Raw genomic sequence first — 14394 nt, forward strand, 5'->3', positions numbered from 1 at the left:
CTCGCCCAGTAACCCACGTCTTGTTGCGGACAGCCTCATAGTGGGCGCATGCAGTGCTGCACCAACTCACCCAGTAACCCGCGTCCTGTCGTGGACAGCCTCATAGTGGGCGCATGCAGTTTTGCATCAACTCACCTAGTAACCTACGTCCTGTCGCGAATAGCTATGCAGTGGTGCATCAACTATGAATTCGCGGTAATGCTTATCTTGCTGCTAAGGCAGCCGAGCGCTTAACGCTGTGAGGTGCGCACTTTTGCGCTCACCGGTTTATTACTCTGCGCCGGTGTTAATGAAATTATGCGACGTGTGATGATGTCGACTGTGCCGTTGTGGTCATGGAGGATATTAAACGTGCACGGGCCCGCCACTCTTACTTCGTTTAGCAGACAATTCAGTTTGCAGTAAAAAAAAAAATAGTTGCAATTCTCCTTCGCTTTGCTTTGCCTGCTGTCTGGGTATCCTGCTAAGGGCACGCCTAGGTGAAGAATGAATGAATGAATGAACTAGAAAGAAACCACACAAAACAAACATGGACGAGTAAAGGACAGGGCACTGCACGTGTCCTGTTCCCTTCTTGTCCATGTTTGTTTTACGCAGTAGATGACACGCCGAACAGCGTAGTGTCCTAATGAATGAATGAATTGGTTAAAGAAAATGGTGCACCTCGAATTGCCTGGAGTGATTCATACCGCGCGCGGAGGGTGGATTGGTGAAAGCCGTAACAGCCAACTAGCAACAAGAGCGCTGCGCAAGCAGTAGCCGTCGCGGCCGTCCAAGGTCGGTGGATCCATCTATCGGAGAGCGCCCGCAGTGCGCCAGGAGCGTGACGTATGACGTGGGCTTTTGTTCTTGTTTCTCGCTTTCGTTTTTCCTTCACTCATTCAGCCCATCCCCCGTGATCCCCTCTCTAGTACCCTCCGGAGTTTCCGTATGTCTGCACCAGATGGCAGGACCGTCGTGTACTGGCGGTGCTTTGCACGCTGGTTGAAAAGCGGCGGGAATGAAGGGATCGAGAAGGAAGGGTAATAATGCACTTGGCAATTCATAATTACTTGCTGTTAACTATATTGAGTAGTGCGAATAGAAATCGCCTGAAGTTGCGTGATCTAAGGTTATTTTATGCCATTGCATCGAATTTGTCTGGGTAATTTCAGTTTTCACCTTTTATCGATTCCGTGCATTTGTCAGATTACTTCGAAGCATTTATTTTACCAGTAATTTTTCGTTCTGGCTTACCAGTTTAGTCGGCAATCTTTATTTATTCTGGTCTGCCATTTTTTTTTATTTAATTGCTCAGAAGCGTTACTGAGGAGAGAAAAAACAGAGTCCCGTCTTCTTCGCCCCTGCAACGCCTCATTATTTTCTTCAAGGAATCACGTGCTTCAGAATAAATGCGACGTGGAAGTCAATCAGGCGACCATCTACAGATCTGCAAAGCTTGTGAGAACTAATTGCCACTTGAATGATAAAGCTGTAATGCATGCGTAACTCTTGCACATAGAGTACGAAAGCCGTACCAGGCTCACAATAACAGTGATTCGCCCACCCTTTGCTTTTTTTTTCTTTTTTAGGCTGCAGGTCACGTACGGATGAGATCAGCTACATATCCGAATTACTGAACCCCAAATGGGAGTATCGTAATAAAACTAGGCAGTGCAATTTGTTTTCGTGGAATCGTGACCGTATCGCAGTTTTGAGTCGTCGCTCTGCTCCCTAAAGAGCGTTATCCGCTCTTACTTGGCAGACAAAGCCTGAAGCAAAGAAACATTACGCTGCTCTGATCACCGCGTTATCGCTGCTTCATCCTCTTCTGTTTTTATTGATTTTACGGCCGCTAGATGGCAGGGCGATATGGAGCGATGCCGAATACATATTATCATCATCATCGTTATGGTGGTTTGACTGGGTTACGACCTCAACGCTGTGTTCACACCGCAGTGAGGTGTGTATACCGTAATGTGAGTTTTCACACACGCGTGCGGCGTCATTCCTCCTCCTTCCTCCTGCGGTGGCAACGCTGGTCGTAACCGCGGTCGAAGAAACGAGAGGGCGCTCGCGAGCTCGATTCTCACCAAAATGGCGCCGGCCTGAGTGTAAGAGGTCACGCTGTGCGAGCGGGCGCCGCGTCCGCGCCGCTGTCCCAGCGGCGAAGACCTCCTTCTCTCTCTGGGACTCCCTTGTGTGTAGAACCTGGGGCGTGCGCCCGCGGCGCGCGTGCGGTGTTCGGTTCTGTTTGTCGTCGTTGCGTGCGCCGGCGGCCCGTCTTCCGTCGGCGCAATGTCGTCGGGACCGCCGCCGCCGTCCAAACAGAAGCTGCAGCAGCAGCAGCAACGACGGCAGGCGCCGGGTGTGCCGGTGGCGAAGTCGACGTCGGAGCCCGCCTCGCCGACGTCCGAGCTTGCCAGCTCCTCAGCATCCACCGCTGCTGCGTCCCGTTCGGGAACCGATACAGTGAACCTTTCTCCGTTGGCGAGTCCGCAGATATCGCACGAACAGCTAGTCTGCATGGCGTCCAACAGCAAGAACTGGCCCGGTCCGTCGCCGTTGCCGCACGGAAGCTACCGGCACCGATGCCGCTTCGAGTGCGTGCACACCGGACAGTACGGCGTCGTCTACGTGCGGCCGAAGAACTGGAACCCAGGTACTTAACCGCGCGGCGCCACATCGTCGCCGGCGCGCGCGTCACGTTCTTTTGTCTGTGTTTTACAGCTTCAACGATTGTGGCTGTGCGACTCATTGTCACGTGATCCATTAAGTATGAGCGGGTCTGCACCCCCGTTGGTGGTGCACACTCACATCTGAACACCCCGAGCACATTTCCCCGACAGATTCTTCCGCGTCTCTTCTTAGGCGTACTGCTGTTGCTGAAAGGGAATGCCAGCTGTCTTGTGCATACGCATATCGTTCGTGGCGTTTTAACGTCTCGAATCTGCACTTAGGGCTACGGGGGACACCGCAGTAGAGGTGTGCGGTTCAATTTCGGCCACCTGTGGACACTTCTTTAACGCGCACTGACGCCAGGCGTCACTTCCGTCTCACCTCCATCATAACCCGCCCCGGGATTCGATCTCACGACCTTGTGCTTGGAAGCCGAACGCCGTAACTACTTAACCACCTTCTGGCCAAACGCAAATATAAACATTTGACCAGACGGGGTTATCCAGTTGGACCTAAAGTTCTCGAATATGCGCCATCTGTAGTCGCGTGATCCCTTTGGGTCAGTGTGGACACTTAGCGGGTATCAGTAGGGAGCCTACATGTTGCGCCACGCAATATATGTAAGCTGCCTAGAAGTTAGCAGATGATTGCGCCGCCTATCGGCCGAGCTGTCAGCTATCGGTGGCGCCCTGCATCACTTGTCTCGCTGTTACATCACTGTGCTGAGTTGCGCTGAGCAGTTCGTCTGAAGGCAGTAGGTGGCGCGACATTCTGCTAACCTCCGAGTATTGGCCCAATCAGATCACCGAATCAACACGTGTGTGCCTTAATTGCGAGTTTCGCAACTGGTATGGTGAAAGAGCTGTGCTCATGCTTGAGCGTTTGGAACAGCTATTATATGATGGAACAGGCCGCAGCTGGCAAAGGACAGGGTTAATCGGAGAGACATAGGAGATGCCTTTGCCCTGCAGTGGGCGTAATCAGGCTGATGATGGTGATGATATGCCTCCCTTCGCTTCGTCGCGGTGGGAGGGGCAAGAAGACCTAGAGTTCCTTTTAGAGCGCAGCTCTTATGCTCCTGTCCCTAGGTCCTGCGGCGTCGGCGTAGTCGGCGTAACACGCCACCAGCCAGCGGTGGCGGCAGGCGGCGTGCGAACAGCTGCGCTCAAATTTAGCACTATCGACTGTCGTACGGGGCGTCTCTTGGAGCGTGTTCAAAAATGGGGCCGGAAGTCGGACTTTTTCTTTGTACACAGAGCTTCCGGGAGTGGACATAATTGTTTGAGAGTCTCTGGGGTACCTAGTGTTTAAAACCGTGTAAGCGTATCTTAAGAGGTGGAGAATGGATAGCGACGGCTCAGTGGTTGTCCCTCCACGACTTTTTCGCCCAGGCATATTGTTCGCACATCTCCCCCACTCTTCCGGACCGGTGTAGCGAAAATTGCCCTCAGAATTTAAACGGGACTATAGTTGGGGCATTTCGCTCAGATCCAAGTAGTTGAACGTTTTTTTTTTTTCATACTTTTACTCTGTTGTTATCGGATGAATTAATGGATGGTAAGAAAAATTCCCACCAATCTGAACGTTACAACTCGTCAACGGCCCAGCCCTAACAGAAATAGTAAAAGCTTCTCCTCTCCTTTTTTTTTATTTCTTTTGCCCCCTACCAAGAGGGACAAAAAAAAAGGGAAGTCGTTCGGAGGCCGTGTATCGATTTTGTTTCGTCAGAATGTGTCAAAGGAGGGCGTCTTTTGCAGCGCTCTGTTTGACCGCGTCGGCTGTTTTCGGGGAGGCTGCTTCGGTCACGCCACGCCAGGGCGGTCACGGCTGCTCCAGCTCAGTGCCCCACTATTCGCTGGTCTTGCTGAACGCGCTGATATTGGCTGTCGTGTGGCTCTGAAGGGGTTTGTTTGCACGGTCATACTTAAGTTGGACACCGAAGACAGATTGAGGTTGACCTGTATTGATCGTACGCACCCCGTTCCGTAATCACAAAGATCTTATACTTTTATTGAAAACGGAGCTCTTATTAACTATAAAAGTGGGGGTAAAATGGAATGCAGGTGTCGCCGGGAGCGGCCGTTCTTGCAAGCTATCTGTGACGGCGTCAATACTGTTTTCCCTTTTAATTGCCGATCTCCGAGGCTGCGTCGCCCTGCCATTCACATCCGTTGGGGATCACGGAGCCCTTTGTTTCCTTAAGGTCGCGAGTTTATATCTAGCGGCGGTGATGTAAATGGCGTATTTTGCTGCCGAGCAAGAAGCAACAGCCACGAAGAGCACAGAATAGATCGTTACTGAGAACAATAATTGGAGGGTGTTGTACTTAGTGTCCTTAAAGGAGTATAGCAAAATTAAAAATTGGTTTTGAGTAAATGAAATGACGCAGTAAATGTCTCACATATCTCGGTGGACACCCGAACCGCGCCGTAAGGAAAGAGAGGAAGATGGGAGTGAAAGAAAGAGGGAAAGAGGTGCCGTAGTGGAGGTCTCCGGAATAATTTCGACCATGCACTGACATCGCACAACACACGGGTGCCTTTTGCGTTTCGCCTCCATCGAGGCGCGGCCGCCGCGGTCGGGTTCGAACCCGGATAAACCAGGGGGAAGGGGGAGGGGGGGGGGTACATAAGACTGTATGTGCTATGTATAAGGAGGCATATCTAAGACAGACAACGCGTAAACATGTTTTGATTCTACACCACGCGCGACCAAGTTGGATCTACTCTCAGAACTAACCGCGAGCGGCGCGTCATCATGACGCATGGAATAGGGTTCAGAAATGTGACGCTTGCATGTTGTTGCGGCTATAGCCCCTCAACAGACTAAATGTAGCGTCATCTCCTCTCTCCCTCTCATGCGCCGCCGTTCCTTCTCTCGTGTGTCAACTGTGGCTCCCCCTACGCGATGCGGGTTGACATTACTTTTGGTTCTTTTAGGGGGCTGTAGTTGTGGCGCGTCCGTAGAGTGATATGATCTAAGATGGCGCTGCTTGTGTCGCCCGTCTGTTCGGGGTCCCCGGGGCAGCCCGCTGTTCTTGCGCGTTCGGCAAGCGGTGCAAGTGAAGACCCAGTGCGCAGTCTGCTCCTGACGAACAATTGCGAGTTGCAAGTACGCGTTGGCGCTACTGCGTTGTGAAGCTGCGCTGCGACGCGTGCCAGCTCTTCCTTCTTTCCGTCCTCTCTCTCTCTACACTGACATCTGTAAACGGCAGTGGTAGCTTCCGCATCGATGCCAGTGGACTGAAGAATGCTTCTATAATAATAATAATAATAATAATAATAATAATAATAATAATAATAATAATAATAATAATAATAATAATAATAATAATAATCTTTATTCAGCATAATCTGAACATACAAAGAAACGGAAGCGCCGAAGCCACAAGTGGGCTTGTGCGGCGACAACCGGCAGCCGCGGCAATCTTCGCGCTACATCAGAGCTCCATCAGAGGCAAAAGAAAATTAAAAGACGTAAACATGAAGAACACAAAAAATTTGGCACGGAAAGAATGAAAAAGCACTGATAAGGTTTTAGTACATGTTAAAGATTCTCTAACGCCTGAACAGCAACACGCAGTTTTTTGCGGGTGGTTAAAGAAAATAAATCATCCGGTAATTCGTTGAAGATAGCTGGCACGTAATACTTTCTAGTTGCTTTGCCGTAGTGAGTGCGCACTCTCGGTTTATGATAGCGAGGAACATGTCTCAACGGTACCGGTTTCGTATTTATGTGTCTGTATGCGCTATTCCAAAAATATTTCAGTACTAGAATTTGTTTAAAAAGATTGTCAAAAGAAGGCAAACCGGCTGCGGTAAAGACACTGTTGGGCAGATTCTCCTGCGGCAAGTAGAGAACGCTTGTAGCAATGTTTTTCAAAATCCTATTAACACGACATTTCCATGTGAAAGAGCAGTTAAAAAAACAACACATACCGTATCTCAAGACACTATACCCCAGAGCCTGGGCGACTAATTTTCTCACAGAAAATGGCATCATAGTTCGCAAATTAAACAACAAGCATGCAACACTTCTGAGTTTCTTACAAATGTGAGCCATCTGAGTATTCCATGCCAAATCACTGTCTATGTATATACCAAGATACTTAACCGACGGGACGCTAATTATAGGTTGACAAGAACACAAAGAGCAGTATGAGGTGTGTAAATATATGTAACCTGCACTTGGTACATCTTTATGCGGGTTACGAAAACGGACTAGTCTGGATTTGGTGTTATTTATAATTTCCTAGAGAGCCACTCATTTTACTACCTGCGTGGTGTGGTTTGGTTTATTGGGGTTTAACATCCCAAAGCGACTCACGCTGTGAGGGACGCCGTAGTGGAGGGCTCCGGAAATTTCGGCCACCTGGGGTTCTTCAACGTGCACTGACATTGCACGGTACACGGGCCTGTAGAATTTGGCCTCCATCAAAAATCGACCGCCGCGGCCGGTATCGAACCCGCGTCTTTCGGGTCAGCAGCTGAGCGCTGTAACCACCGAGCCATCGCGGCGGCTACCTGCGTGGTTTGGTCCAGCTCCCCGCTTGGGGCCAGGACTGGAATGGGGGAATTCGCTTATGAGAGCGGTGTGTAGTCGGGCGGGCGAGTTGGTGCGAATTCGAAGACTCATCTGGCGATTCTCGGGCCTCTTGCAAGCTCATTCTCTTTAACTATACTTTTTTTTTTTTGCGCGCGTGGTGCCGACGTCGGCGCTGGTTTTACGTAACCAAGCTGGTCTACCATTGGTCCACTGACCATCATTCTTCCTCCCTATTAAACTTTGTGTTTTTTTTTTGCTTTTATTGGCATTGGAAATGCTGTTTATTCATTTATTTCAACATACTGCAGGTCAGTGCTTGGCCCAAGCAGGAGTGACATGCATACTTTCTGCATACAGTTTAAAGAATGAAGACATACTATATTTAGCAGCATACAGAATACAAAAACACACAAATCCAAACAATTTAGCCTGTGAGGAGCTGCTCTAGTTCACCAACGTTATCTCCAGACTGAAATAATTGTGTCGGCAATTGATTCCAGTCTTCGACAGTTCTAGAAGCTTTGTCTTTGCACTTATGGTTTAGCTCTCGTTCGTCAATATACGCGCCAGCTTTACATTGCAGTTCCCTGATTCATTGCCCAATGACCGCTGGTGGACCAAGTTTAAGCGAGAACGCGAGGGAAGGCTGCGACATTTTCCTTACAACCTTATTGTGTCCGCTTACGAGCATTCGATGTTCGGAAACTCCAGGAGATTTCAGAGCGCTAGCTAGAATAGCCGCATTGTTCAAGGTCGCTTTAGTATGAAGCACAAAGGTCATTGAAGTGGGGCCAGTGGGTGGCGCCATTGGTACACATATTGTGGACTACCTAATTGGCGTAGGATGTTCGGAGTGGTATCGAACGATTCAGTGTGTTACGTAGCATAAGATTACTAGTTGAATCAAAGCATAGCCCATCATAGGGATTCGCACCGACGATCTTTGGTTTCCCAAACCGTGACTTCTCGAAACTTCAAACGTCCATTACGGCCAAACTAATTGACGTAGGACATTCTCGACGTGGTGTGAAACGATTTGTCTTCTTGCGCTGATTACGTCGTCATCAAAAAAGTAGATATTCGGATATGAAGAAATTTTTTTACTGGATATAGCGAAGATGACTTATGACGCAATATTCATTCGATATTGCTAACGTTCGATACTCGTACGCTGCCTCGGCGTTTTAATTTTGCCTTCGTCCGAGATGAAAGCGTAATTGAGTGCAATTGCCGAGCGGTTACTGATAAATTGGCGATAAAAGAGTACTGATAAAAGTGCGAGGCGGAGAAGTAGAAACGTAAGAAGAAAACAGCGGCTGGTTTCAGTCACGTATGCGAGGCTTGAGTGGAAAATTCGCACATGCACGCGCGGACGCGCACACCGAAAACGGAGCCCGCGGGTCGTTAGCGGTTGCAGCGTTTGTATCCCGTATAGCCTCGTATTTCTCGCTTGCCTCGTGTCTGTTTACGGGGGTTTAAACCCTCGCTAATGCTCGCCATCGTTCATTCCTAATCCCAGCTCTAGACTCATTCGCGGCGGCCGAGCAGCCGTGTATACAACTGCATGGCGGGGCGTTTTCGCGACGTATATAAACCAGGCTTAACCCGACGTGACGCGAAATTGAATTCAGGGAACAGAAGGGCGGGACGGGGTGACGACAGAAAAAAAGGGAGGGGGGGGGGGGGGGGGGAGACAATTACGGTTTCCGCCAGCCTTCTTGTTTTGTTCATTTTTTTTCCGCCCTCTTTTGGTTGGCGTTTTTTTCCTGGATTGAAGGCGACAGAAAACAAAATGAAAGTATAACGAAAGGAGGTGTCGACAGAATGCATGTCCCGGGGCGCCGCTTCGAAGAATCCCGCTCGTATTGCTTCGCTGCGAGCGATCGAGGCAAACAAGTTGGCCCTGTAGTTTCAATTAGGAAGGCAATATATGTGTGCGTGCGTGGCCCGCTGGGAGTAAACAGGGAGAACGAATTGTGCTGGCGCGGGCGTGTGACGCTGCTGGTGCTTCTGCTGCTTCACATGGTTTCACTTTCCTTTTCTTTTCTATTTTTCTTTTCTTGCACTGAATTTCTTCATCTCGCGTTTTCTTTTATTATACAGTCGTGTGACCTATCGTGCAATGGAAACTCGCTCTGCTTCGACGAAAGCTTGAAAGGGTGGAAATTGTCGCGCCGAGCAAATATTTCAACGCCCTATATGTGCGGACGCCACTGGAGGTGACGTATGTGAAGACGTATGTAGTGACGTATGCCATGTATGTGATACCTCTCAACGAGGGAGCACCTAATCCCGCATTCACAATAGCTTAAGGCTCTCTCTGTCTCTCTGTTCAATGCTTGACACTTTTCTTGTGCATGTCCGGGATCGGCCACAGCATTTACACACGGTGTTTCGCCGAAGGTTGCTTGTCGTATTGTAAGGTTGTAGTAGTATATAACTGCTTTCTTGGGGTAAAAGGGGGACGCTTTCTTGGCCACAGTATTGTCACCAGTGGCGGACATCGCAAAACATGTATGGACGGACGTGTTAACTAGAAAGTTGGCTAATCACAACCTAATGGTTAGCTTATCATCGTAATTTATAGTTAGGCTCACCTCAGCGTTGAAAACTTTAAAAGGGCGCAAACACACACGACCACAAAGTACAAGAGACGAGACACAAGCGCCGACTGTCAACTGATTTTTATTGGAGCAAGGGAACACCTTAAATACACAGCAGCATACACAAGATAAGAAGTTGCAGAACGCACGTGCGAGCAAGAGACACTGCGGAAAAAAAGATACGAAAAACCAAGCAAGGCGCTCAAGGGGTGAACAGATTAGTCGCATCTAAAAAACAGGCCTCAGCGTTTAAGAGAGATATCGAAGGCTTGCTAATGCAACTGTTGCCATATTTCATGATATGAAAGGCTTCCAAGCTGAGACGTGCCGTCTTATCAATGCTTTTGCCGAGAATCTTCGTCTCATGAAATCGGGCCACGCAACCACTGCAATTACTAATATGCGCAACTAAATGTGCGTACTTGTCTTTAAAATTCTTAACATTTCTTGAATGGTCCCCTAATCGATCATTGATGCAACGGCCGGTTTGGCCGACATACACCTTCTTGGTCTACGCTATTCCCTTGACGTGCGGGAAGGTGTATGTCGGCCAAACCGGCCGTTGCATCAATGATCGATTAGGGGACCATTCAAGAAATGTTAAGAATTTTAAAGACAAGTACGCACATTTAGTTGCGCATATTAGTAATTGCAGTGGTTGCGTGGCCCGATTTCATGAGACGAAGATTCTCGGCAAAAGCATTGATAAGACGGCACGTCTCAGCTTGGAAGCCTTTCATATCATGAAATATGGCAACAGTTGCATTAGCAAGCCTTCGATATCTCTCTTAAACGCTGAGGCCTGTTTTTTAGATGCGACTAATCTGTTCACCCCTTGAGCGCCTTGCTTGGTTTTTCGTATCTTTTTTTCCGCAGTGTCTCTTGCTCGCACGTGCGTTCTGCAACTTCTTATCTTGTGTATGCTGCTGTGTATATAAGGTGTTCCCTTGCTCCAATAAAAATCAGTTGACAGTCGGCGCTTGTGTCTCGTCTCTTGTACTTTGTGGTCGTGTGTGTTTGCGCCCTTTTAAAGTTTTCAAATATGAACCAACTTGCCCAAAAAGAAGTGTTAATCACCTCAGCGTAATCTGGAATTTGAGGTCGCCATTGCTAATAACCATGTAAGCGTGTTGCGATTCTGGTGTTTCGTTTGGCCCTGCCGTACAGAGCTCGTCGAACGGCACATTTTTGCCGCGCGTTGCACCTCTCCTATGCCATCCGCGGTTGCTCGCCCTGGGAGGCTCGGCTCGGTGTGCTTCCTGGGTATTTTCCGGTCCACTGAATGTACGCCTCTCCGGGGTTGCCACTCCTGTTCCACGGACCGTGGAACGTCGCTTTGCTCGCGCAGGTAGACACTTATTGGGTGATCGGCTAGAAATGCGTGCATTGGCTGCTCTGAATGCTGCGGGATGTGTCACCAGTTGCCGCTGGAGCCCCCGTACCAATAAACCCACTCGGTAGACCGGTTTGCGTGCGAGGAGTAAGTCTTCGGAGCTAGTTATTTTTGCTGACTTGTATCGATCTGACATTCTAAGCTCCGAATCGCTTGTGGCCTCTGCAGGGCTACGCGCCAGTGCACTTCGAACTGTTCACTCCCGACGCTACTACAGATCTTTTCGAAAAGACGTCCATGGGCACCGCCATATTGGGCTGTGCTTGTAGTACAGGAAAGAGTTGAGGACTAAGCTCCTCCACGTTCTCCCCACAGACCAGAGAACCGGTTTTCCCGAGGGTTGTGAAAAGGTCTATAGTCAGTAATTGTTATATAAATGCACAGCGCCGTATTCTGATGGCGCTGCTATTAGCCGCAGGTGATATCCCCCACTTGTGTTCCAGGCATGCACAAACTGACCACAGCCGATGTCATCTCTAGACCAATGACCTTACTGTGTACGGCTTAACCGCAGTCTGACTAATATGCTCTCTTGAGTACAGCGTTTGTCAGAAGTTTACAGCCCACGCGGTGTGCTTCTAAGCCATGTATTGGGGCTCCTGTAGCATTCGTAGAAGTCTTACCCATTGGAGGGGCATGGCCAAAAATCGTCTTTCCTTCAGAAAAGTTCGATCACTATAGATGCATTACAAGCCACGGTGTAGCTCACAAGGAAACTCCTTGGGCTCTAAACCTTTGACAAAGGGGATATGTCTTAACCCACCGCAGTGATTGGAACTTTTCTATGCCTCATGCAACGTTCGCCCGTAATTCTTCCCGCTACGAACACTGCCGGATGTTCCGCATTGTATCTTTTGTTTGCCGGCCCCATTTGCCCTTGGACACGCTTCTATACCGACCGCCATTGCAGAGGCCGATATATGGCGCGCCAAGTTCCCCGCGCCCGCCTTTACGCGTCGCTAGCATATCGGAAGTCCTTTTATACGACGGCCATCTGCAGGGAGGTCCACTTCTCTCCGGGCTCGCTCTTGTTGGTGCCCGTCTTGCCGCGTTGGACTTCTTGAAAAACCCCTCTCTCCTTGCAGTGGCCCTTACCACGTTGGTACTCCCAGGGATCGATGTGACAGATGGAATTCCTCCACTGGTTTCCTCGATATTGAGAGCACGCCCCCCGCGACTGCCGTTGTTCGCGTTGACAGGCTCAATCCGTATACCGCGCACCTGGTCCGTTCCCAACTTAGCGCCGGGATGTTACTGCAAAACTTCGCATATTAAGGCGAAAGCCTTTAATGCCGCATCTTTGTCGACAGAAGGTTGTCAGCAGAAGTGTCACGCTTTTCGGTTGGTCGAACTGGTTATAACGTCAGAGTGCACGGATCCGAAGTAATGAGGTCACCCACGGATGCCTGGCGACCCCTTTTGGAGCACAGGACAACTAATAAAATAGTTGTCGTCTGCTCCGACAGGGGGCGTAAGGCGTCCGTGGGTGACCACATACTACGAACAGAGCCATGGATACAACCGAGGAAAGGCCTTCGCCTTGCAGCACGTTAGAGAGCCAAAGGGCCCCCTGAATTTTTTTTCCCCTATTAGAACACCTTTCAAGACGTGCGATATCCTTTAGGTTAACGTTTTTGGTGGTCGATGTTCAGGGCAGTGCGAAAATTGCGAACTGGCTGGCTAGTGGCTGTACTTTGTAAGGCAGATAAATAGGCCATCCGGTGTCTTTGCCGCTGGGGTTTTTGTCGCGGCCGGGCACTCTAAACAGAAAAGAGTGAAAAGGGAATAAACTATACTCCCATTTATAAAAGAGAGCTCGCGAGGGAATTTACTCGAAAGGATTTTTACTTCCTTTTTATTCTTGTTTAGAGTGTATAGACGTGAACGACGAGGACGACGAAGTGCGCGCTCGGGCCGTTGCCCTAAGCTGTTTGGCTGCTCCTCTTCCAGCTGCCCCTTGTATATACTTCCCGCTTTTGTGAATATATATTCCTGTTAAGTGGTGTAAATGATGAACGCCCTTCGCTTCTTCGTTCGCCAAGCTCCACCACCCCGCTTTCAGTTTTCCTTGAAAAACACTCCGCACAGGACGTGGCTGTGCGGAGGCGCGGTGTAAATTATAGCCGCGGACGTTCTAAAGGCTTCGCGTCGGTCTCCCCTTGCGTCACAAGCTGTCGGGTCGCACGATGGGGTGACTCTCGAAGTGGGCGTTCTTCGTCAGAGTTGAGTTGCGAATTACGTCATTCATTTTTCGCTTTTCCAATCGGGCTCGCGCGGGGCTGCTAAATAATGTGCGAAATAAATCTTGGGCGTTCTCGCATCCCGTTTTTCATCTACCATCTGCTTTTCATCTTCCAAGTCGTCCTCTGCAATCTGTCTGATTTTTTTCTTTACTTTTTACCCTGTTTCTACACCTGTTGCCGTATAGCCGATCTGCACAGACGCTCTTTCCGTGTCGACCGGTCAAGTTCGTAAGCGTATTCCATTGCCGCGGTGTTATTTTGCCAGGCGCGCCTCATTAATCTCGTTTTTCCCCTCTTTGCTTCCCCTGAACCGCTGCTCGGTAATTAATTAGTCACCCCTGCAATGTAATTAATCAGTCCCCGCCGCTGGTCGCCTTGCGTTTCCTCGGCTCACCCGTTGCGGCAGGCCTTTATCCATCCTTCTCTCATTGCTTGCTGGTTTCTCGGAACTTTTGCAAGCACCGTCCTCGATCGACTGCAGGTTAATTTTTTTTTGTATGTGCGAGGTTGTGTGGGCTACTAAGTGTGTGTGTGTGTGTGTGTGTGTGTGTTGGTTGGTTCTTGTGTGTTTGTATGCTAGCCAGTGTGTGCATGTGTGCCGATGTATGTTTGGTTTATGGCTTACGGCGGTTTAACGTCCGTAGCGACTCAGGCTATGAGGGACGCCGTAGTGAAGGGCTCCGGAAACTTCGACCACCTGGGGTCGTGCACTGACATCGCGCAGTACACGGGCCTCTAGAATTTCGCCTCCATCGAAATGCCGGTATGTTTGTGTGCTTGCCAGTGTGTGCATGTGTGCGTATGTTTGGTTTACCGTTTAGTTTAACGTCCCAAAGCGACTAAGGCTATGAGGGACGCCGTAGTGGAGGGCTCCGGAAATTTCGACCACCTGGGGTTCTTTGACGTGCACTGACACAGCACAGTACACGGGCTTCTAGAATTTCGCCTCCAT

General features: G+C 49.5%; 1 protein-coding gene across 12 annotated transcripts in view; it reads left to right on the top strand.

Annotated features, from left to right (window-relative positions):
* Pfrx (6-phosphofructo-2-kinase/fructose-2,6-biphosphatase) overlaps positions 1-14394 on the top strand; it is a 164926-nt gene that overhangs the window by 89563 nt on the left and 60969 nt on the right. For 2 of the 12 annotated variants that reach the window (XR_016284017.1, XM_089551845.1), the window contains exon 1: positions 670-2641. The exons of 7 other annotated variants lie outside the window; for them this stretch is intronic. Coding sequence is in view for 4 of the 5 variants with exons in the window: in XM_089551845.1 (XP_089407971.1) it covers positions 2278-2641 (364 nt within the window). In the remaining variant the exon portion in view is untranslated. Of the gene's footprint in view, positions 1-658; positions 2642-14394 lie in introns of those variants that run through there. 3 more of the 12 variants (XM_089551848.1, XM_089551846.1, XM_089551847.1) reach the window with 3 other exon arrangements.

This window comes from Amblyomma mixtum, chromosome 7, assembly GCF_055824585.1.
Source record: "Amblyomma mixtum isolate Tamu chromosome 7, ASM5582458v1, whole genome shotgun sequence".
In the NCBI taxonomy this organism is placed as follows: Eukaryota; Metazoa; Arthropoda; class Arachnida; order Ixodida; family Ixodidae; genus Amblyomma; species Amblyomma mixtum.